Source organism: Podarcis vaucheri (genome assembly GCF_965113315.1).
Source record: "Podarcis vaucheri genome assembly, chromosome: 3".
Classification (NCBI taxonomy): Eukaryota; Metazoa; Chordata; class Lepidosauria; order Squamata; family Lacertidae; genus Podarcis; species Podarcis vaucheri.
In genome coordinates this window covers 119,852,232-119,875,011 of record NC_138761.1, presented here as the reverse complement: position 1 = coordinate 119,875,011, position 22,780 = coordinate 119,852,232, and the positions used below count along the sequence as shown (strand labels likewise).

The 22,780-nt window shown below is 47.3% G+C and overlaps 1 protein-coding gene across 2 annotated transcripts in view; it reads left to right on the top strand.

Annotated features, from left to right (window-relative positions):
* The window catches only part of SIL1 (SIL1 nucleotide exchange factor), a 62,970-nt gene extending 41,284 nt beyond the window's left edge, over window positions 1–21,686 (top strand). For both annotated transcript variants that reach the window (XM_082216431.1, XM_082216430.1), the window contains 3 exons: window positions 7,180–7,276; window positions 15,498–15,662; window positions 21,258–21,686. In XM_082216431.1, coding sequence (XP_082072557.1) covers window positions 7,180–7,276; window positions 15,498–15,662; window positions 21,258–21,611 — 616 coding nt within the window. In that variant the 3' untranslated portion in view covers window positions 21,612–21,686. The remainder of the gene's footprint in view (window positions 1–7,179; window positions 7,277–15,497; window positions 15,663–21,257) is intronic.
* Window positions 21,687–22,780: the final 1,094 nt, after the last annotated feature.

Genomic DNA, 22,780 nt, shown 5'->3' with positions numbered 1-22,780 from the left:
AATGCAGGCTGGAGGGTTTCTGGGAAGGAGGTGCAATGACTCAAAATGCGTGTTGAGATGGGGAGGAAGACCTGAGGTGAATGGCAGAGCAGGCCGCAGGCACGCCGTTGTTGAGTTAGGGTGGCGGGTTTGCTGCAGCGGTAGGAGGGGGGGGCGCCTAAAAGTGGCCATTGTTCAGGTTTGATGCTGAAGGCGGCTGGGGTGGAGAATTCTTCTAATCTAGTGTTTCCCAAACTACAGTCTCCAGCTCTAGTTTGCGTGGCGAGTTCCCGCCCCCCCAGTGGAAATAATGACACATGACACAATTATTAAGGTTAACGGGCTAGATAAGGCCACAACTTTATCGGTTACAGGTGATGAGCAGTATTGGCTTAGGCATTGGTCCTAACCTATTACAGTGGTACCTCGGGTTACATACACTTCAGGTTACAGACGCTTCAGGTTACAGACTCCGCTAACCCAGAAATAATACCTCGGGTTAAGAACTTTGCTTCAGGATGAGAACAGGAATTGTGCTCCGGCAGCGGGAGGCCCTATTAGCTAAAGCGGTGCTTCAGGTTAAGAACAGTTTCAGGTTAAGAATGGACCTCGGAACGAATTAAGTACTTAACCCAAGGTACCACTGTATATCCGACTTCAGCCCATCCTCTTGAAGTCTGGAAAGGGTTAACCACCAGTAGGGGGAGTCCTGCCGATTCACATCAACTAGGAATTCCCCCGGGGTCACCGATAGGGGGAATGCCTTAGGCTTCACCTCCCTAGGCTTCAGACAGGGTCACGCCCCCCGGAATCCTTTCACGGACTACCCTTCAATACGTGGGGCAGGTGATGGCACTACCTCTGCTCTTCCATCTACAGAACAATACCAATGCCTACCATCAATACCAAGAAAACTGTGATGATTTGCTACGAGGTAGGCGAAAGTCAAGTGGCTGGTGCCAGTTTGTCAAGTGGAAAAATTCCTACCAGGCCCCTCAACGGCGACCAACCAAGGTCCATAGCAAGGTCAAAGAACGAAAACCTTATAGGGTGGGAGGGTGGGAAAAGCTGGCAGGCGGCAAAAAGGGAGATCCCTGGCCACGTCCTGCTTTAAATAAGGCAGGCCACACCCCCAGAGCCAGCCGATTGGCTGGCCAGGAGGTGACGCGGCCGGGAATCCCCAATCGAGCAGTGCTGGGTTCCAACCGCCGCACGCATGGTGGGGCCATGAAGCCCGAAACTCCACCTCCTCCGAAGGGCGGAAGTGGCTTTGGACTACAACTCTCATCATCCCTCGCTGGCAGGACGAGTAGTGAGGGATGATGGGGATTGTAGGGCCACTTGCAGTATTCGGTACATGTTTCCAACTTTTTATAATAATAATAATAATAATTTATTATTTATACCCCGCCCATCTGGCTGGGTTACCCCAGCCACTCTGGGCGGCTTCCAAAAGAATATTAAATTACTGTGATACATCAAACATTAAAAGCTTCCCTAAACAGGGTTGCCTTCAGAGGTCGCGTCCAGTTGGCCTGATTAAGAAGGAAATTCCCTGCTATGTGGCAAATGGTAACATGCTTATTGAAAACCATGCTACTTCTGTTTCAAATGGCTCCCAGTAGACCCAGTTGAGTCTGAGGGTTGTGAAAGGCAATAGGCAAATTAAGCACATAACACGGGGGTGATAGTCGCTGCTAGTCATGCTTTGAGTAGACCCACTGAAATCCATTGCACAAGAAACTTCAGCCTGTTGATTTCAATGGATCTACTCTGATCATGTGGGACGCGGGTGGCGCTGTGGGTTAAACCACAGAGCCTAGGACTTGCCAATCAGAAGGTTGGTGGTTCGAATTCCCACAACGGGGTGAGCTCCTGTTTCTTGGTCCCTGCTCCTGCCAACCTAGCAGTTCGAAAGCACAACAAAGTGCAAGTAGATAAATAGGTACCGCTCCGGCGGGAAGGTAAACGGCGTTTCCGCATGCTGCTCTGGTTCGCCAGAAGCGGCTTAGTCATGCTGGCCACATGACCCGGAAGCTGTATGCCGGCTCCCTTGGCCAATAAAGCGAGATGAGCGCTGCAACCCCAGAGTCGGTCATGACTGGACCTAATGGTCAGGGGTCCCTTTACCTTTACTCTGATCATGACTAACATTGACTATCACTCATCGTGTATCGTTTGTCTATTAACGCTGCATTCAGAACAGAGGAACTGCTTTGGAAGAGTCCTGGATCTTCTAGAGATGGGTAGTTTTGCATGATCTGAAGGCTCACACTCCTTCTGGCTGCAGTCTTGATGAAGAAAACCAGGCCTGAGACTGCATTTAGCTCCATGGAATAAAGGCGAAGTCTGAAAGTTGTGTGATAGGGAAGAATTGCAGTGCCAACTGATCTCCAGAGAATTCAGCCCATTTTTTCCTCTCTCAGTCCTCTAGGGAAACGGCATATGACTGGGTGCACCTTAACTTTTGTGGAGGAAGCACCTATTCTCTCCGAGCTGAAAGACTGATCCGAGAATAAGATTATGCAGCCCCGGATAATAAGTGTTTAAATAAATCGTCAAGTTAATCGAAACAGAAGAGCCAAGGAGAGGTGGAAAATGAGCTTGAATTAAAAATATTAAGGAACAGATGTGACATTTAAGTGAGCAGATTAATGGAATAATCTGTAAAAATGAAACTCTGGGGTAGGGGGAGAGTGCTGGGAGAGATTTCCTTGCTGAAGCAGCAATCTGTGGCGGAGTGTTTTATGAACAAGTTGCTGTGATGCTTAAAGCCACAGCCCAAATACCTCATGTGCCCCATACGGCCTCCATCTCATTTCCACTGGTTCAAGTTACACTAGTCATATTTCACTTCCAATTGCATTGCTCGATTATACAGTGGTTTTCCAACATCCATCTGCCACTTACGGTCCTGAAATGTTTCTCGCGTATTAAGCTCATGCGGTAGCTGGCACTTCTTGCTTACATTAAAGGGCCTGTTTCCTTCCCGCTGCCATTTTTTCAGATGCCTCTTTCTGCCAAAGCCTTTTGCCTCGATAAGAACTGGAAATGTTCATTGCAGTTCACTGCAAGCCCAAAGGTGCATAACCGTTATTTCATATTCAGCGAGGTCCTTATGCCTTTGCTCGCATAAAAATAATAATAACGAATTCCTATGCCCCCACAAATAACCCAGAGGTGCATTTTAAATAAAAGGACACATTCTACTCATGTAAAAACATGCTGATTCCTGGACCGTCCATGTGCCGGATTGAGAAGGTGGTTGGGCCGCATCTGACCCACGGGCCTTAGGTTGCCTGTTGTTGTTTAGTCGTGTCCGACTCTTCGTGACCCCATGGACCAGAGCACACCAGGCACTCCTGTCTTCCAGTGTCTCCCGCAGTTTGGTCAGACTCATGTTTGTAGCTTCGAGAACACTGTCCAACCATCTCGTCCTCTGCCGTCCCCTTCTCCTTGTGCCCTCCATCTTTCCCGACATCAGGATCTTCTCCAGGGAGTCTTCTCTTCTCATGAGGTGGCCAAAGTCTTGGAGCCTCAGCTTCAGGATCTGTCCTTCCAGTGAGCACTCAGGGCGGATTTCCTTCAGAATGGATAGGTTTGATCTTCTTGCAGTCCATGGGACTCTCAAGAGTCTCCTCCAGCACCATAATTCAAAAGCATCCATTCTTTGGTGATCAGCCTTCTTTATGGTCCAGCTTTCACTTCCATACATCACTACTGGGAAAACCATAGCTTTAACTATACGGACCTTTGTTGGCAAGGTGATGTCTCTGATTTTTAAGATGCGGTCTAGGTTTGTCATAGCTTTTCTCCCAAGAAGCAGCTGTCTTTTAATTTCGTGACTGCTGTCACCATCTGCAGTGATCATGGAGCCCAAGAAAGTAAAATCTTTCACTGCCTCCATTTCTTCCCTTTCTATTTGCCAGGAGGTGATGGGCCCAGTGGCCATGATCTTCGTTTTGCCTACCCCTGACTAAAAGGAAGGAAGACTCTCCATTCTCCTTATCAATTGAGAATATTGCCTATCATGAACAGAAAGCTTGATTTCTCTCCCCTCCTTGATCCTTCTCTTTCTGTCTCATGATATCGCTTTTCCGTTTCCAGCATTACAAAAATACTTCCCTTCTTTCTTAGTGAGACCTCAGCAAAGACACTGGTCTAGGGCCTGGTCATTTCTCAATCTAACTGCAATCTTGTCTGGTTCTTCTGTTGACTTCCCTTCATCCATTCATGCCCACCCTGAATTTTGCTGCCTAAATCTCTCATTGCTTTTTGTCATGGCCCTGAGGTCGGGCTCCTCATCTTCAAGGGATGAGACTGGGAATCTCTCCGAGAGGATTTCGCTGGGAGCCAGGCCCAGATGGCCTTGCTGAAGGACACCTGCACACCACCAGCCAATGCGCCAGTAACTCTCTGACCCAAGGAACCATTGTCTTCCTCCCCGCCATTTTGTTAGAGGTGGCGACTGCTAAAACAGTCTGAGCCTTCATCTCAAGGAAGACGGAGCCAGCTGCTGAAAAAAGAGGTCACTTCCACACCACACATTTAAACTGCTCTCGTATCACTTCAAGAATTATGCCTGGTCTCCCTTTTTTTCATATGTAAGGGGCAAAGAACCTCAAGCTCTCCCACCAGCCTCACAAAGCTGTCTGTGGAGAAACCCTATATGGACTGCCAATGTTTTAAGGCAATGTGAAATGTTGTCATGGGCTTGCTGCTATGCTCTTTTTCTTTGTTGTGACTGTATTGTATAATAATTTATTTTTTAAAAGCCGTTTAAATGGTCGTGATGGAAAGAATCATGGCTTCCTTCCAAAGAATCCTGGGAAACTGTAGTTTGTTAAGGTCTCCTAACAGCTCTCAGCACCCTTTACAAACTACAGTTCCCAAGATTCTTTGGCAGGAAGCCGCGATTCTTGAAGTGATAGGAGAGTGCCTCAAATGTGTGGGTTTGACCAGATTCGCAAGGTCTCGTTTAAGGCTCGGTCCCGAATGCCTCTGAAACAACATTTCGGTTCTGCCCTTAGAGCAGGCCTGGCCAGACTTGGCCCCCCAGCTGTTTGGGGACTACAGTTCCCATCATCCCTGACCACTGGCCCTGTTAGCTAGGGATGATGGGAGTTGTAGTCCCAAAACTGCTGGAGGGCGAAGTTTGACCACGCCTGCGCGTCTCCAGCCTTAAGCTCTCCATGGAGCCTGGCATCACCTCACCCTGTTTGCTCAGCTTTTTGAGGCAGCGTGGCATAGTGGTTAGAGTGTCAACCTGGGACTTTGGTGATGAAGGTTCAGATCCCTCCATGAAGGTCCCTGTGTGACCTTGGACCAGTCACTGACTCTCAGCGCCTGACCTACCTCATAGTGTTGTCGTGGGGATTAAATGAGAAGAGGGGGAAAGTGGGCATAAATGCAACAAACAAACGGGGTTCTTGCATGATCTGACTTCCAGCAAAAGCAAATCGGATATTGAGTATAGCACCTCTTATTTTGACATTTAAAATAACCTAGCAAAGTCTCCTCCCCCCCCAATTAATTTTGATTGTGTTTCAAAGATTTTTTAACAATTCAACTTCAAATTCAATACAAATTTAAAAGAATTTTTATAAGCTGACTTCCCGCCTCCTTCCCTGGGGGTTTCCATTCTCGCCCTTTCCTGCTGCATTATACAGCATACTTTCTATCTGTTGCATTTTCCCTTCATCACAATTCGTTGTTCCTTTATTTTCGGCTTATTTCAGTTCATTACCTATTTCCCACCCGCAGTTATTATTTCAAATGAAATAATACGGACCTGGGTGGCGTTGTGGTCTAAACCACTGAGCCTCTTGGGCTTGCCGATCAGAAGGTCAGCGGTTCGAATCCCCGCGGCAGGGTGAGCTCCCATTGCTCTGTCCCAGCTCCTGCCACCCTAGCAGTTCAAAAGCACACCAGTGCGAGTAGATAAATAGGTACTGCTGTGGCAGGAAGGTAAGTGGCGTTTCCATGCGCTCGTTTCCGTCACGGTGTCCCGTTGCGCCAGAAGCAGTTTAGTCCTGCTGGCCACATGACCCGGAAAGCTGTCTGTGGACAAACGCCGGCTCCCTTGGCCTGAAAGCGAGATGAGGGCCGCAACCCCAGAGTCGCCTTTGACTGGACTTCACTGTCCAGGGGTCCTTTACCTTCTTTTTTTTACCTTTGCTATTATTTCGAATGAAATAACCTCGTAAAGTCTTGATGCTCCATTTTGAGTGTTCCCGTGTGAATGGGGGACGTGGTTTTGTATTCCCGGCGCACAAAATTTCGCAGAAGTTCCATGTGGCAGCATTGCGAGCTCACATGCTCAGGACTTGGGAGTTTCCAAATGGACACGCCCTTTGTCCCGTGCAATGATTTGGATGGGAAAAGAGGAGGAGGAAGCCTCAAGATTGTCGTGCTCCTCCTCTAGCCTCTTGCAGATGTTACACATCCTTCCTTGTAACTACGGAGGTATAAACCAGACACACCCTTTTGGTCTTTAGCCATTCTGACCAGGAGGGAAACATAAGAACGTCTTTCTTGCGCTGTGATGCTAAGATGACCAAATTGTCTGATAAAATACTATTAAGGCAAGACGATCCCTTCGCTATTGAGCATGCAACAGCTGGCAAGTAACTTCGTTGTTTTCGTTTGGGGGGGTTCCTCTTTATTTCTGCAGACGTGCGTATTCCACACAGGTAAATACCGTATTTTTCACGCCATAAGACGCACCAGACCATAAGCCGCACATAGTTTTTGGAGGAGGAAAACAAGAAAAAAAAAATTCTGAATCTCAGAAGCCAGAACAGCAAGAGGGATCGCTGCACAGTGAAAGCAGCAATCGCTCTTGCTGTTCTGGCTTCTGGGATAGCTGTGCAGCCTGCATTCGCTCCATAAGACGCACACACATTTCCCCTTACTTTTTAGGAGGGAAAAAGTGAGTCCTATAGAGCAAAATATACGGTATATACTCCATGTGAGAAATGAACTGGAGCTGCTTGCATTTTCAGTCAGCAGGTGGCGCCTTGTGAGGCAAAATAAAAATGGACGCTTTAGAATGACAGCAATAGGACTCAACGGCTTCATTTAAAACCTTGCAGTATCTTTACCTGCCCTGCAATTGTCTTTTGTAGAAGTTGGATTGCAGCAAAATTTACAGGACACCGAAGTATCTCTGAGCCTAATGAGTTCCATTTCTCTTCCCAGCAACCCCAAAATACAAGTCGCTGCGATTGAGGGAGGCGCTTTGCAAAAACTGCTGGTGATTTTGGCCACAGATCAGCCCCTGGCTGTGAAGAAAAAGGTAAGGGGAGAGCAATATGTGCTTTGCTGTCTTTCAGGAGCAGCTTGGATAATTGCATTTTGGATGAGAACGCCTGTAGACCTCTGTAGGTGGACGTACGTAGACCTAAGGCTAGGTTGTGTTTTGGCTGTGCAAACAGATCAGGCCAATGTACCGAACAAGAGTCACCCCTCAAATTAAAAATGGTTGCATCCCTTCACTGAACAGCTAAGTTTAGCTCCTTAGGCTGCAATCTTCCTCCTGCAGTAGCCAGACCTAATCATTTCCAGACTTGATAATCTCACTTAATTTGAGAGGGCCGGTTATCTGACGTGCTTTTGCACAGCTGTAGTATCAGACCACTTAGAGAGGCATCTGTCCCAGTGGTTCCCAGTATATGTTAGATTGAAAATGACACTATGGAGGGAAAATGCTATATTATATATATTTTCGTGCTGAATTAGTTCAGTGTTGGGTGCTTGTAGAGGATGGGTTTTGCAGGACTATTTGCAACCTTATCAGGATTGCAAATTTGCTCAGGAAGTTGGTTATCCTCTGCCGCCTTTTGTATGTCACGTGTGTAGGTCCGAGCACATTTTTCTCCTTGTGGGATCTGAAAAAAATGTCCTTCCTATTCCACCGTGAACCAAATTCTCAGTCAGCTACAATCTAAAGCATGCCCCAGAGCTCCAATGCTGTATTTTGAAATAAAATTAGCTTTGAGAGAGCAGGAAACAGTGAGATGGGAGTATGTGTGGCCTAGAGATATATTAGAGATATATTATATTAACACGTTCCCCCTTCCACACACATTTTGTTGGGTTCTCCTCTGTCCTCTAATCTTAATAGGATCCCAAGATAAAGAAAAGCAAGTATATCTAGGTTCCACCTCCTACTGGCAAAACTGGGCACCTGATTATTTCAAATTAATTTTTCACGGCAATCAAGGCTGCGGGTTTGATCCTTGCATGGGAACAGCTGCATATTCCTGCACTTACAGGGGGTTGGACTAGAGGAGGAGAAGAAGAAGAGTTTGGATATGATATCCCGCTTTATCACTACCCGAAGGAGTCTCAAAGCGGCTAACATTCTCCTTTCCCTTCCTCCCCCACAACAAACACTCTGTAAGGTGAGTGGGGCTGAGAGACTTCAGAGAAGTGTGACTGGCCCAAGGTCACCCAGCAGCTGCATGTGGAGGAGCGGGGAATCGAACCCGGTTCACCAGATTACAAGTCCACCACTCTTAGCCACTACACCACACTGGCCCTCGAGGTCTCTTCCAACTCTACAATTGGGTGAAAGTCCAACATTTCATAAGAATATAGGAAGGGCATGCTGCCTCTGTTAACTGGAGTCAATGTATAGCCATCATGTGCAAGGGTCTTTATGTACAGTGGTACCTCAGGTTAAGTACTTAATTCGTTCCGGAGGTCCGTTCTTAACCTGAAACTGTTCTTAACCTGAAGCACCACTTTAGCTAATGGCGCCTCCTGCTGCCGCCGCGCTGCCGGAGCCCGATTTCTGTTCTTATCCTGAAGCAAAGTTCTTAACCTGAAGCACTATTTCTGGGTTAGTGGAGTCTGTAACCTGAAGCGTATGTAACCTGAAGCGTCTGTAACCTGAAGCGTATGTAACCCGAGGTACCACTGTATTCCAGTTGTCTTTAGTTCTTACGTTGTGCTAATTGAATTTATTCTCTGCTGCAATAGTAGTAATAATAATAATAATAATAATAATAATAATAATAATAATAAATTCTTCGAGCATGGCTATTCCCTGGGAATTATAAAGAAATCACAATTGTATGCTCTTTCCTGGGTTACGTTGCCATTTGCTAGGATTGGCTTTTTGTGATTGCGACCGCAGCACCGAGGCCCTTTTGAAAGGAAAGGCGCTCTCATTGCGTGGTCTGCTTTCTAGAGCGCTGCGGGGCAGATTGCCCTGTACGGTACAGACTTTCAGAAAGGAAACTTAACTCAGCCCACTGGCAGGCTTGAATTTCGGAGGCTAACGAACATCGGAGTAGACATTCAGGGGATGAGATAATTGCTTCATGCAGCTCAGTAATCCGCCTACAGCAGTGACCAATATCGGATGCTTTTGCAAGGGGCAAGGCCTGATAAAGCCCCCAGCTAAATGTTCAGGACTGATGGGCCCAAGAGGGTCGGTGCTTTGCTGCTTCTTCAGCGATCAATTTATTCCCTGGTGCATGAGATCCAGTTACCCTTATCTTATCCAGCAGAGTTACAGTTGTTGTTGCCAGCCACAAATGTTCCCCCATAAACCTCCGAGCCTCTGCGTTTAATTCAGAGACCCTTTTGCAACAGCAGAGTAAATAGGTATCGCCTTGTATTAATTCGTGAGGCTCTACTGTATTCAGGGCTGCGCTGCCAAGAATGTTAAAAAGGCTACCCTGGGATAGGTCTCCCTTCTCCCCGTGTTTAGAACCCCCAGTTTTTCTGGATGTGTGCTTGCCACAGGGAAACAAAAAAAGGTACAAGAGACTGATGGATAGGTTCATGTAACAGTGAAATGCTTCCCGGGGGAGATTCCCTCACTAGATGCAGACCCTTATATAAAGCTGAAATATATTTACGGCATGTTCCTGAAAGCTGCACTGAGTGTATTGTTAATCTGACAAAGTGTCTCCTGGAGGGAAGGAAGGCAGAGAGTGGAGAACGTTCTCGTTCAGTCCACCAAAGTTACGTTCTTGTAGTATATTGTCGGGTTTTTTGTTTTGTTTCTAATGTTTGTCTCCATCTCAGGTGTTTAGCAGCATCCACATAAAGTGGTGCCTCGCAAGACGAAAAGAATTCGTTCCGCGAGTCTTTTCGTCTTGCTATGCTTTTCGTCTTGCGAAGCACGGTCCGTCGCAACTGCGCCTCTTCAAGCGGCTTTTTAAAAAAAGCGCAAGACGTTTTCGTCTTGCGAAGCAAGCCCATAGGGAAATTCGTCTAGCGAAGCAACGCAAAACCGAAAAACCCTTTCGTCTAGCGAGTTTTTCTTCTTGCGAGGCATTCGTCTTGCGGGGCACCACTGTAGTAGAGGGGTGTGTGTTTGTGTTTGGAATTATTTCTTCCTCCTCCTCCTCTTTTTCTTCTTCCTCCTCCTCCTCCTCCTCCTCCTCCTCCTCTTCTTCTTCTTCTCCTTCTTGTTCTTCTTCCTCTTCTTCTTCTTCTTCTTCTTCTTCTTCTTCTTCTTCTTCTTCTTCTCCACCTCCTCCTCCTCCACCACCACCTCCATTTTACTGCACTAGAGGGCTTGTTCTGCAAATTGCTTCTAGAACCAATGTGCTACAGTGGTTGGAGTGTCAGACCTCTGGAGACCAGGGTTGAAATCCCCACTCAGCCATGAAACTCACTGGGTGGCTTTGGGCCAGTCACTGCCTCTCAGACTAATCGGCCTCACGTGCTTCTTGTGGGGATTAAACGAAGAAGCGAAGAACCTTTTATGGCGATCACACAGGGTCCCCAGAAGTTTAACGGTCTATTGATCCCTGTGCCACCACTGTGCTCGCTTCCCCGCTGCCACCAACCCGTTACTCTCGGGTAAAACACTGAGTCCAGACAGTTGTTAAAAGTGAACCAAATCAACAAGTTTATTTTATAAGCCTTAACAAGTTTATGGTTTCTCAGATAATATTCCTGTCATTTTCTTAACTTTAGTTTCTTTGCCGGCCTATACCTTCCTAACACCTTCTGTCTGATTATCTCAACTCTTTGACTGACTCCTCTTAACAGATTCTCTCCCTCTCTCACATCAGACTAGCCCAACCCACAGACATATCTTCTCTGTCTCTTCTCTAACTCCAGACTGACTTCTCAACAACTCTAACTCCTAACTCCGCCCCTTGGGTTCCCATTGGTTAGTCATTTTACAATTAGTTAACCCTTTCCTTATGAACCCAGTATGATGTCACACACCTAGGAGGGTGAACGCCACACCATGTAATGCCACCTTGAGCTCCTTGAAGAAAAGGGTAGGATAGAAATGCAACAAACACACAAATAAAGATAAATATTCACACCATGCTCACTGCTGACTGGTTTTCCCAAGTTGCAAAGTACAGTGGTACCTTGGGTTATAGGCACTTCAGGTTACAGACTCCACTAACCCAGAAATATACCTCGGGTTAAGAACTTTGCTTCAGGATAAGAACAGAAATCGTGCTCCGGCAGCAGGAGGCCCCATTAGCTAAAGTGGTACCTCAGGTTAAGAACAGTTTCAGATTAAGAACGGACCTCCAGAACGAATTAAGTTCTTAACCCGAGGTACCACTGTACTTGCTCAATACCTCTTGTGATGGTTTGACCCCTGAGAGCCAGTGTGGTGTAGTGGTTAAGAGCGGTAGACTTGTAATCTGGTGAACCGGGTTTGATTCCCCGCTCCTCCACATGCAGCTGCTGGGTGACCTTGGGCTAGTCACACTTCTCTGAAGTCTCTCAGCCCCACTCACCTCACAGAGTGTTTGCTGTGGGGAAGGAAGGGAAAGGAGATTGTTAGCCGCTTTGAGACTCCTGGGATAAATCGGGATATCAAATCCAAACTACTACTACTCCTCCCCTTCTTCTTCTTCTTCTCTACAGCCCCCTAAAGAAGCTACATAGGAAGGCTCATTAGTAAGCCATAGCTCACATCCTACTGCAAGAGGAGGCAGGCTGCTGTAAAATGATTGGCTCTAATCCTTGCTGGGTCCTGAGGAGGTATGGGCATTTTAACCCCAAGGACTTCAGGCCAGCCCAATTAACCTATGCAGGTGTCTCAAGCCCCTTGGCACGCGCTAAGATCCTGCAGAGTATTTCTGTGTCGATGCTTTGGACTGTCTCCATTGCAGGCAAGCAGCCCTGGTAAGGAGGGGTCCCTTGATTGTCTGTGACTGTGTCCTTCCTTGCCCCAACACACACACACACACACACACACACAAAAACACACACAGCAGCTGGAGAAAATAGCAAGGGGTGATTGACACATGACTTTGTGGGAAAACAGCTCTGAGGAATTGTAAAAGGGAGAGGGGAATCGCTAGTAAGGGCCACCAGAGAGGGTGAGACGTGTCCGGGAAGGGAGGACATTGCAAGATGTCTAGCTAGGGAGTCAGATTCGTAGGTCTTCCGTGAGGTATACGTCCTCCAGCAAAACCAAATAATAATAAAAGGGCTGCTAGCGACTGTGTGTAGTCTGCAAAGGGGCGCTCCTTTTTATGAGGCAGCAGTTTGAGTGAGGAACTGGCAGACCTCACGCTTACCTGTCCACACTCCACACAGAATTTCTTCCTATCCCTGCTCTGAACAAAAGGAAGATTAGATCAGCACTCGTCGGGACTGTGCCTTGCATTAGCATTTAACCCAGGGCGTGGTGCTTAAAGGTAAAGGTAAAGGAACCCCTGACCATTAGGTCCAGTCGTGACCGACTCTGGGGTTGCGGCGCTCATCTCGCTTTATTGGCCGAGGGAGCCGGTGTACAGCTTCCGGGTCATGTGGCCAGCATGACTAAGCCACTTCTGGCGAACCAGAGCAGCGCACGGAAACGCCGTTTACCTTCCCGCTGGAGTGGTACCTATTTATCTACATGCACTTTGATGTGCTTTTGAACTGCTAGGTTGGCAGGAGCAGGGACCGAGCAACAGGAGCTCACCCCGTCGCGGGGATCCGAACCGCCAACCTTCCGATCAGCAAGTCCTAGGCTCTGTGGTTTAACCCACAGCGCCTTCTGCATCCCTTAACACCCCTCAGAATTCCAGTACAGCGAGAACATGATTGAGATTTACTTCCCACTGATTTGCGGTGTAGTGGGAATTGAAACATCACAGCCTGGCTTTGCTGCAGCCTAGATAAAGAAGAGGAGGAGGAGGAAGAATACGAAGCACCCACTAAATTGCTGGAGAGAAAGTAATAGAGGAAGAAGCTGAACTGGAGGGGACAGGACGCTGCGTGCTCATTTCTTCCTAGAAAGAGCACGGGAAGACGTTTAACATTGGCTGTCAAGGGCAAGCCGGGAGCTCTGATTTTCTGGGACTCTAACCAGAGGGCACCATCTTCTACGTTTTATAATACATGCAGAAGAGCCAAAGGAGTTCCACAGTCCTTGGGTTGTATGCGGTTTTCATCCGAAATGTCACCCTGAAATTGTGTCTAAATAAAATTCTATCCAGAGAGCTTTATTGGGATCTCTCCTATGGCTGCTAATTGAAACATGTGGAAAGGCTCTGTGTCTCTCCACCCAGACCCAGCCTCATGATACGCAGCTCAGAACGCCTAAAGTTTCCCTGCTCTTCCATCTGATCAAAGTCCCTTCCTTCCACTTGGCTTCTTCTAGCTTTTAAAAGTGCCCCCCTTCTATGTAGCTTCATAAAATAGGAAGAGGCAAAACTTGTATTCTACTACTACAACTACTACTAGTAGCACAGTGGTACCCCGGGTTACAGATGCTTCAGGTTACATACGCTTCAGGTTACAGACTCTGCTAACCCAGAAATAGTATCTCGGGTTGAGAACTTTGCTCCAGGATGAGAACAGAAATTGCGCGGCGACAGCGGAAGGCCACGTTAACTAAAGTGGTGTCTCAGGTTAAGAACAGTTTCAGGTTAGGAGAAGCAGGACTAAGATGTGGAGATATGCTTCAGAGATCCAGACCGTGGGGAACTCCGAAAAATTAATAAATACAATTTGGACTATAATTTTTTTATTTTATTTTATTGTAGTTTTTTATTTTCATTGAAGTACAGTGGTACCTCGCAAGACGAATGCCTCGCAAGATGAAAAACTCGCAAGACGAAAGAGTTTTTCGTTTATTGAGTTGCTTCGCAAGACGAATTTCCCTATGGGCTTGCTTCGCAAGACAAAAACATCTTGCAAGTTTGTTTCCTTTTTCTTAAAACCGTTAATACCATTAAAACCCTGCTTCGCAAGACGAAAAAAACGCAAGACAAAAAAACTCGCAGAACGAATTAATTTCGTCTCGCGAGGCACCACTGTATTATGATTGGATATTCAATTGGATGTTTTTTTATTGGAAAATCAATAAAAATTATTTTTTTAAAAAAGAACAATTCAGGTTAAGAACGGACCTCCAGAACGAATTAAGTTCTTAACCCGAGGTACCACTGCAGTAGTAATAATAATAACAATTTATTGAAAGATTTTTATAATAAGAGAAAAGGAAGGAAGGAAAGAAGAAAACCTAGCATTGGTGATGGAGAAGAGATAGCTGTGTGAGGGAAGAGAGCCTGTTTTCTACTCGGTCTGCGTAGCGGGTGGGGGTCTGTGCAAGTCTGCAAAATATTGTGAAGCCAGTAGGGAGTGCCAGGTGCCTGGGCATTTTCAGAAACCAGAAAGTATTGTTATTTATAAATGACTGTTATGATAATCTTTGAGGCCGTGTCCCGGAGCGAAAACCTCTTTAGTGGGTTCCTTCAGACTCTGGCTCTACAAATTTCCCAAAGCGAAACCGTGATGAAAATACAGTGGTACCTCGGGTTACATACACTTCAGGTTACAGACTCCGCTAACCCAGAAATATTACCTCGGGATAAGAACAGGATGAGAACAGAAATCGTGCTCCAGCAGCGTGGTGGCAGCGGGAGGCCCCATTAGCTAAAGTGGTGCTTCAGGTTAAGAACAGTTTCAGGTTAAGAACAGACCTCTGGAATGAATTAAGTACTTAACCCGAGGTGCCACTGTATAGACGAATTGTTTATTAGGGGCAAAGGAGGTGTCGGGGGGCACGTGTCAGAGGAGTTGTGCGGGAAAGCTTTTGGTAGACCAGAAGCGTCGCCAACGCCCTTGTTGTGTGTCAGGGAACTGCCATCGCAGTCAGGAGTGGAGGAAGGGCTCCCGAGCGATGCTGGAGAAGGTCCCAGCAGGAAAGGAGGGGACTCAGTGACCGGGGAAGGAAATCAGCGTTACACCAGGGAGAAAGGCGGGTGGAGGCGGGCTTCGGAGGGATGGCTCCAGGACTCTTCGCCAGAGACCAGCGGGGAGAGCATTGGTCCTCCACTGCCCACACCCACCCTGCGCAGAAGAATTCCGCGCAGGGAGGCTAGGCGGAGACTATCCGTCAAGGAACTTTTACGTTGGAAGAAGTTCAGGAAACGCCCACTGACGGATTCTGTCAGTGACTGAGACAGACGCAGAATCAGGACTGTCCAGCCAGGGAAAGGTTTATCCAGGCAACCTCACCGAGAGTGGCGGCAACTTACGGACAAGCAACCCCTAATTCCCATTACATTGTGTTTTGTTCCCAGGCTCTCTTTGCTTTGTCGTCCATGTTGCGGCAGTTCCCCTACGCTCAGCAGCAGTTCCTCAAGCTTGGTGGCCTTCAAGTGCTTCGGCGTCTCTGCACAGAGAAAGGGACGGAGATGTTGCACATCCGCATTGTGACGCTTCTCTATGACTTAGTCGTGGAAAAGGTAAGCGGAGCTGTTGTGCGGCACAGATTAGCAGGAGTAATAATAATAATAATAACTTTTATTTGTACCCCGCCCTCCCCAGCCAAGGCCGGGCTCAGAGCGGCTAACAACAGTAAAATAATACAGCATTCTAAAATCATTTCATTATAAAATCAGTTCAAATCAAATCAAATAATAAAAATAAGTCGAATGAATGCAACTTAAAAAGAAGATTAAAATACAACAATAAAATATTGAAACAATAAAATATTAAAATGCAGCCTCATCACAGGAGGAGAAAGGAAAAAGAAAAAAGAAAGAGGGGGAGGGAATCAAATTGGCTCCAAGCCAAAGGCCAGGCGGAACAACTCTGTCTTACAGGCCCTGCGGAAAGAAATCAGATCCTGCAGGGCCCTGGTCTCATGAGGCAGAGTGTTCCACCAGGCCGGGGCCAGTGTTGAAAAGGCCCTGGCTCTGGCTGAAGCTAACCTAACTTCCTTAGGGCCCGGGACCACTAGGGTGTTGCTATTTATGGACCTTGAGGCTCTCCGTGGGGCATACCGGGAGAGGCGGTCCCCGGGTATTTATTTATACCCCGCCCATCTGGCTGGGTTTCCCCAGCCACTCTGGGCGGCTTCCAACAGAACACTAAAATACAATAACAGCAGGGACGAGTCAGGTGTCCCTGGAAGGAGAAATTCACCCAAATCCTCCTTTTAGCGGGGGTGGGGTGGGGGAAGAGAGAGAGAGAATGAGAGCTGTATTTTCATCACTACAGGAGTAGAATAACTGGAACGGTGGAGTCGAATAAGTGTGACCTCCTTCCATTGGCAGGTGGCTGTTCACCTGTCAGTCACTGACACCACGATGGCATCAGGTGGCAACTTGCTAGAGTCTCCCCAGCTCTCTCCATTTTAAAAATGATTCACCTAACACCCCTCACAGAAATCCTGCAAGTTAGGGCATTATTACTGTCCCCCTGTGAGAAGGTGGCTGGCTTCCTGCTGCCTGGCTAAGTCGTCCAAAGAAAGAAATTCAAACTAACTCTTCCAGAGTTGCAGCTCCAAATCTGCTTGCTCAAACCTCGTGTGTCTCCTCTGGAAAAGGCAATTATCTTGCTCTGTATTGATGACTCATCATTGCCCAGAATCTCTTTACAGGGAAAACTTTGCAAAAGCCGTGGACGATTGCTTTTGGCATGCCGCGATGCAGCAAGTGACAAATTAGAAGCCATCCTCTGAATGCATTATTCTGTTTATTGAATACTTCCTTTTTCTACAGCTCAGTAGTGTGACATTTAGGGACGCGGGTGGCACTGTGAGTTAAACCACAGAGCATAGGACCTGCCGATCAGAAGGTCGGCGGTTCGAATCCCCGCGACGGGGTGAGCTCCCATTGCTCAGTCCCTGCTCCTGCCCACCTAGCAGTTCGAAAGCACGTCAAAGTGCAAGTAGATAAATAGGTACCACTCCGGCGGGAAGGTAAACGGCATTTCCATGCACTGCTCTGGTTTGCGAGAAGTGGCTTAGTCATGCTGGCCACATGACCCAGAAGCTGTACGCCGGCTCCCTCGGCCAATAAAGCGAGATGAGCGCCACAACCCCAGAGTCGGCCACGACTGGACCTAATAGTCCGGGGTCCCTTTACCTTTATGTAGTGTGAAATTTTCGTACATAGGCTTGTTTAGTGCACAGATGGGGGAACTCTGTGGCCCTCTACATATGAGGTTCGACTCCCCAACCTTCATCGCCCTCGGCCAGCATGGTGCAAAGGTCAGAACGATGGGAGATCAGCTGTAGAGCAATGACTTATGGAGGACAGAAGGTTCTCCACTCCTAATTTAGTGCATGGCTGATATCACCTGCTGGAAGTTTCATCCAGTTCCTCAGCTGATGATGGAAGGAGATGAAAACTGCATCTCAAGGTGCCGTTGAACCTGCCTATGTTGTTTAACCCATTGCAGATGAGCTTGGGCACGACCTACTTCCTCAAAAGCCATTGGCTTGGCTCAATAATAATAATAATAATAATAATAATAATAATAATAATAATAATAATACAGTCATACCTTAGGTTCAATGTGTTTCAGGTTGAGCGCTTTTGGTTGTCTTCCATGGCAACCCGGAAGTAACGGAGCACATTACTTTCAGGTTGCTCCGCTCGCACATGCACAGATGATGTCACGCGCATGCGTGGAAGTGGCAAAATGCAACCCGCGCATGCACAGACGCGCCGTCGCATCTTACGTTCTATTCAGGATGTGAACAGGGCTCCGGAATGGATCCCGCTCGCATCCTGAGGTACCACTGTAATAATAATTTTATTTATACCCCGCCCATCTGTCTCGGTTTCCCCAGCCACTCTGGTCAGCTCCCAACAGAGGACTAAAAACAGAACAAAACACCAAACATTAAAAGCTTCCCTAAACAGGGCTGCCTTCAGATGTCTTCTAAAAGCCAGATAGTTGTTTATTTCCTTGACATCTGGTGGGAGGGCGTTCCGCAGGGCAGGTGTCACCACCAAGAAGGCCCCGACACCCACCCGCCCCTTGTCCCCCTCAAAACAGTACTTCTGTCTTGTCAGGATTCAACCTCAATCTGTTAGCTGCCATCCATCCTCCCACCTCCTCCAGGACCTTCACCGCCTTCACTGGTTCTGATTTGATAGAGAGGTAGAGCTTCGTTCATGATATAGCACGTAGGAAAAGGCCAGGAGGGTGGGGTTGGGTGGCAGAGTTCGCAAGTCTTGCAAAGGGCATCTGAGTGAGTTTGCTTTCGCCACACCTTGAGTCTCTCGGGCCTGAATGTCCACCTGGCTTTGCAGAATGCATTGCTGCTGTTCTGCTTGCCCTTTTGGCTTATGCACCCATTTCATCATCTAGCACCCTGTTTTCTGCAGCTGCTGCAAACACGAATGTGGCATTCTGCCTGCGTTGGGCTATTCCCAATGTGCAGGTTACAGCGAGGCACCTCAGGAAGTCTTTAGCGCAGCCCAAGATGCGGGGGAGCATGGCATGTTCCCAGGGCGCGTTCCCCTATAATTTGGCTGATTTAACTCTGTTTCGATGGGTTGAGAAGAGCAATCTTCTTTAATGATAATATAGTAGCTAGGAGATCCTTGTGATTAAGATCTAATTAATGAAGCTCATATATAGCAATTACCACAGGAGGCTACCAAGTAAAAAGAAAAGCGCAGGAATGCTTAAAAAAAAATACAGCACCCCAACTCCCTGAGTTTTGTGTATCGCAGCACCGTGCTGTAAGCAGCCCTTTTACTGCACGTGGCTGGCCGGCTGGCCGTGCCAATCCGTGAGTCTTGCCTCTGGAGCTCAGCTTCTTGGCTGCATCCACATTGATTATTCCTGTGGAAGAAGAAGAGCAATTCCCCTTTGACTACCACTGCGGTAGCCCTCATCTAGCAGGGGGAACTCGATAATTGTACAGCATAATGGTTTTTTTGGGGGGTTGGGGGGAGCTCCCTGTGTGGGAAAAGCCTGTTTCCTACTTTTTCTTCACACCTACCGTATTTTTCGCTCTATAAGGCGCACCTGACCATAAGGCGCACCTACTTTTTTGGGGGGGGGATTCAAGGGGGAAAAATGCGGCTCTTGGAGGCTTTTGCGGGAGGTGGGGGAAAGTGAGAGAGCCTCGCTCTGTCCCTTCCCTCACCTCCCACAAAAGCCAGGGATAGCTGTGCGAAGCCTTCCCAGGGCAGCGGGATGAAGGCTCCCCGCTGCCCTGCGGAGGCTTCGCGGGCTACCCCAGAGCTGCTCAACCCAAAGAGCAGGTCAGGGAGCAACGGAAAGGCTTGTGGGGCTGGCGGTGGGGAAAGCCGAGCTTCCCTCACCGCCAGCCCTGGGGAACCCAGGGACCACAGATTCGCTCCATAAGACGCACAGACATTTCCCCTTAGGTTTTAAGAGGGAAAAAGTGTGTCTTATGGAGCGAAAAATACGGTAACTGCTGCCGCTTCCTCGTGGAAGCAACAGAAGGATGAAATAGATCGGACTAGGGACTTGGCTACACTAGCAAAGAAAAAGCGCTTAAATGCGTTGTATATGCATTATAGCACTGTGACACCAGATGGCGCTGTGGAGTTTTTGCCAACCCGATTTCTCATGCACAGTTCACAACGCGTTTAACTGAAACGCTTCTTTGATGTGTCTAGATCCAGCCCAGGTTGCGGCCAGCTTCTGGTCTGGTCGATTTCAATGCTTAGAGGAGCTTCTCCTTTCCTTTCCTTTAAGGGCTACAGGAGACTAGGCATCCACATCGTGGATGTTTGCAAATTGCATTTGAAAAAACCAAAAGGCCTGGTGATAAAACCGCTAGCACATTTGCAAGGCGAAGCCGCGTCCAAGGTGGTTGAAATAAATAAGAGAACTTGATGATGACTGTTTTGTTGAAGAATGGAAGCCTTTTTCGGACTGTTTAAAGAAATGTTATATAAATATGATGAATTCACGAGCAGGATTTGAAATAGGAGCAACAGAAGAAATGAGAGAATAAATGCATTGAAGATATTGTGCAGAAGGAGGGTGGGAAGAGAAATTAAAACACCACATAAAATGGAGTGGGAAGTTGGAAAAAGATGAATTTTATGTACAGTGGTACCTCGGGTTACATACGCTTCAGGTTACAGACTCATTCAGGTGTCCTACATGCCAGGAAATTAAATTCCTGCAGATCTATTGTCTAAGGTTGTTAACAGAGAACAACTTAAGGTTTATGTACAGAAGTTGAAATTGGGTTGAACCACAGGGACTACAGGTTACATGGAAAGGGGGAGGATGTTAGGATATAGTTCCATTCCACCTTAAAAGGGTCAAGCATGATTGTTGTGTATCACATGCCTGTTTACTCCCAGCACTGTCTGTTGGGAACTTCCGTTGTGGGTAGCTTTTGTATTCTGGCTGTTTTCCTGGACACAGAGGCAAGCAGTCATGTTTTTCCTTTGTTCTGAACTACGTTGAATAAATCTCTACATATGCTCTCCTTTCTGCATCTTTCTTTGTGGAGACTCTGCTGAAAGGGTGTTCACGGGTCTTGGAATGTCTCTGAGGCTCGTGTCGCTAATTGACTGATGCTGTTCCACGGGAGACCGGTGATCGTCCAGAGACGACTGGTGGCCTGCCTGATGCCTCTGTCTCCCTGGCAGTATCCCAACAGACTCCGCTAACCCAGAAATAGTACCTTGGGTTAAGAACTTTGCTTCAGGATGAGAACAGAAATTGCGTGGTGGCAGCGGGAGGCCCCATTAGCTAAAGTGGTGCTTCAGGTTAAGAACAGTTTTGGGTTAAGAACGGACCTCCGGAACGAATTACCGTATTTTTCGCTCTATAACACGCACCCGACCATAACACGCACGTAGTTTTTAGAGGAGGAAAATCCGTAGGCATGCCACCCATAGGCATTCCCTCCATAACACGCACAGACATTTCCCCTTACTTTCTAGGAGGAAAAAAGTGAGTGTTATGGTGCAAAAAAGACGGTAAGTACGTAACCAGAGGTACCACTGTATTGAAGTATATATGTTAAGCTTTTGAAAAATTAACAAAAAGTTATTACCAAAATAAAATAAAGTGCAGGATAATAATTTTAAGGAACTTTATCGCAGCTGTCGCTCAAGGACTCGCCGGATGACGACGACCAGTTCCGGGAGAGAGCCCAGCAGTACAGCCAAGTGATCTTGCTCCCAGCCATTGTCGAACAAGGCTGGTGTGGGATAATTCCTAACCTCCTGAGGATGCCAGAGCACGATGCCAGGGAGAAGGTTTTGAAGACCGTGCATGTGCTGCTAGCTTCCTGCAGGGACAGCTACAAAGCAGATCACAGCCTCAGCCATACACTGAGCCTCCTTCGCCAAGAATACGAAGTGCTGGCGGCGGACGAACAAAAGGAAGGGGAAGACGACGGCTATTTTAAGGAAGTCCTCAGCTCTATAAATAGCCTGGCCCAGCAGCTGAAATGAAGACTTTACCCTCGCCTTGCTGAGACGTTCGCTGGTAAATTTGGGGACGTTGCGCAGAATAAACCACTGAACAAACCTTTTGGCTTTGTGCAGTCCCTTAGGTGGCGAGTAAGCCCATGCGCTCGTTACAGAGCGAAGACGAGCTTTGTATTTGCAGTTGATGGTGTGTTTTATTTCTGGAAATCGCCATAAGAAGCAGGTTTAAGGTGTCCGTGCAATCGGCGGCGGTGCAAAGAAGAGCCTCGCATTTCAAAACAACTCTCTGCAGGTATTTACAAAGGAGTTCAGCCAGCGTATGGAGTTGGTTTGAGCAAGTCTGCTGCCTTAGTCACGTCAATAGAAATATTTTTAGAATGTGAGTATTAAGAGGGCCAGTGTATCCCACTCTTTTTCTTATTTGGAAAGGCAACTTCCTGTGAAAAAAGATTTTTCTCAAAATGTTCAAGATGCTTTCTTTAACTGTTGTCTTTTTCCTGTGTATTTTCAAAGCCAGTTTCAACTTTCTGGTTTTTGTCCGTAGTTCCATTGTTAAAAAACATTATTCGGTTAGTCCAATGTTTGATTTTGATCTTCCAGCTGGAACCCGAGAGTAAAGGGGACTGAACGGTGGATTGTGTAGAAAGGTTTCACTCCCCAAAAACTCATCTAGCTCGAACTATTTTTCAAACTATGTTCTGCGGGCTCCTCCTTGGCTGTTTGTCAGGCAGTTCCTTAGGTAACAACAACAACAACAACAACAACAACAACAACAACAAAAATAATTTATTACTTTTTTATCCCGCCCATCTGACTCTGGACGGCTTCCAACAAAGATTAAAAATACATTGAAATGTCACACATTAAAAACTTCCCTGAATAGGGCTGCCTTCAGATGTCTTCTAAATGTCAGGTAGTTGTTTATCTTTTTGACATCTGGTGGGAGGGTGTTCCACAGGGTGGGTGCCACTACCAAGAAGGCCCTCCTCCTGGTTCCCTGTAGCTTTGCTTCTTGCAGTGAGGGAACTGCCAGAAGGCCCTTGGAGCCGGACCTCAGCGTCCACGCAGAACGATGGGGTTGGAGACGCTGCTTCAGGTCTATGGGGCGAAGGCCATTTAGGGCTTTAAAGGTCGGCACCAACACTTTAAATTGTGCTCTGAAACGTACTGGGAACCAATGTAGATCCTTCAAG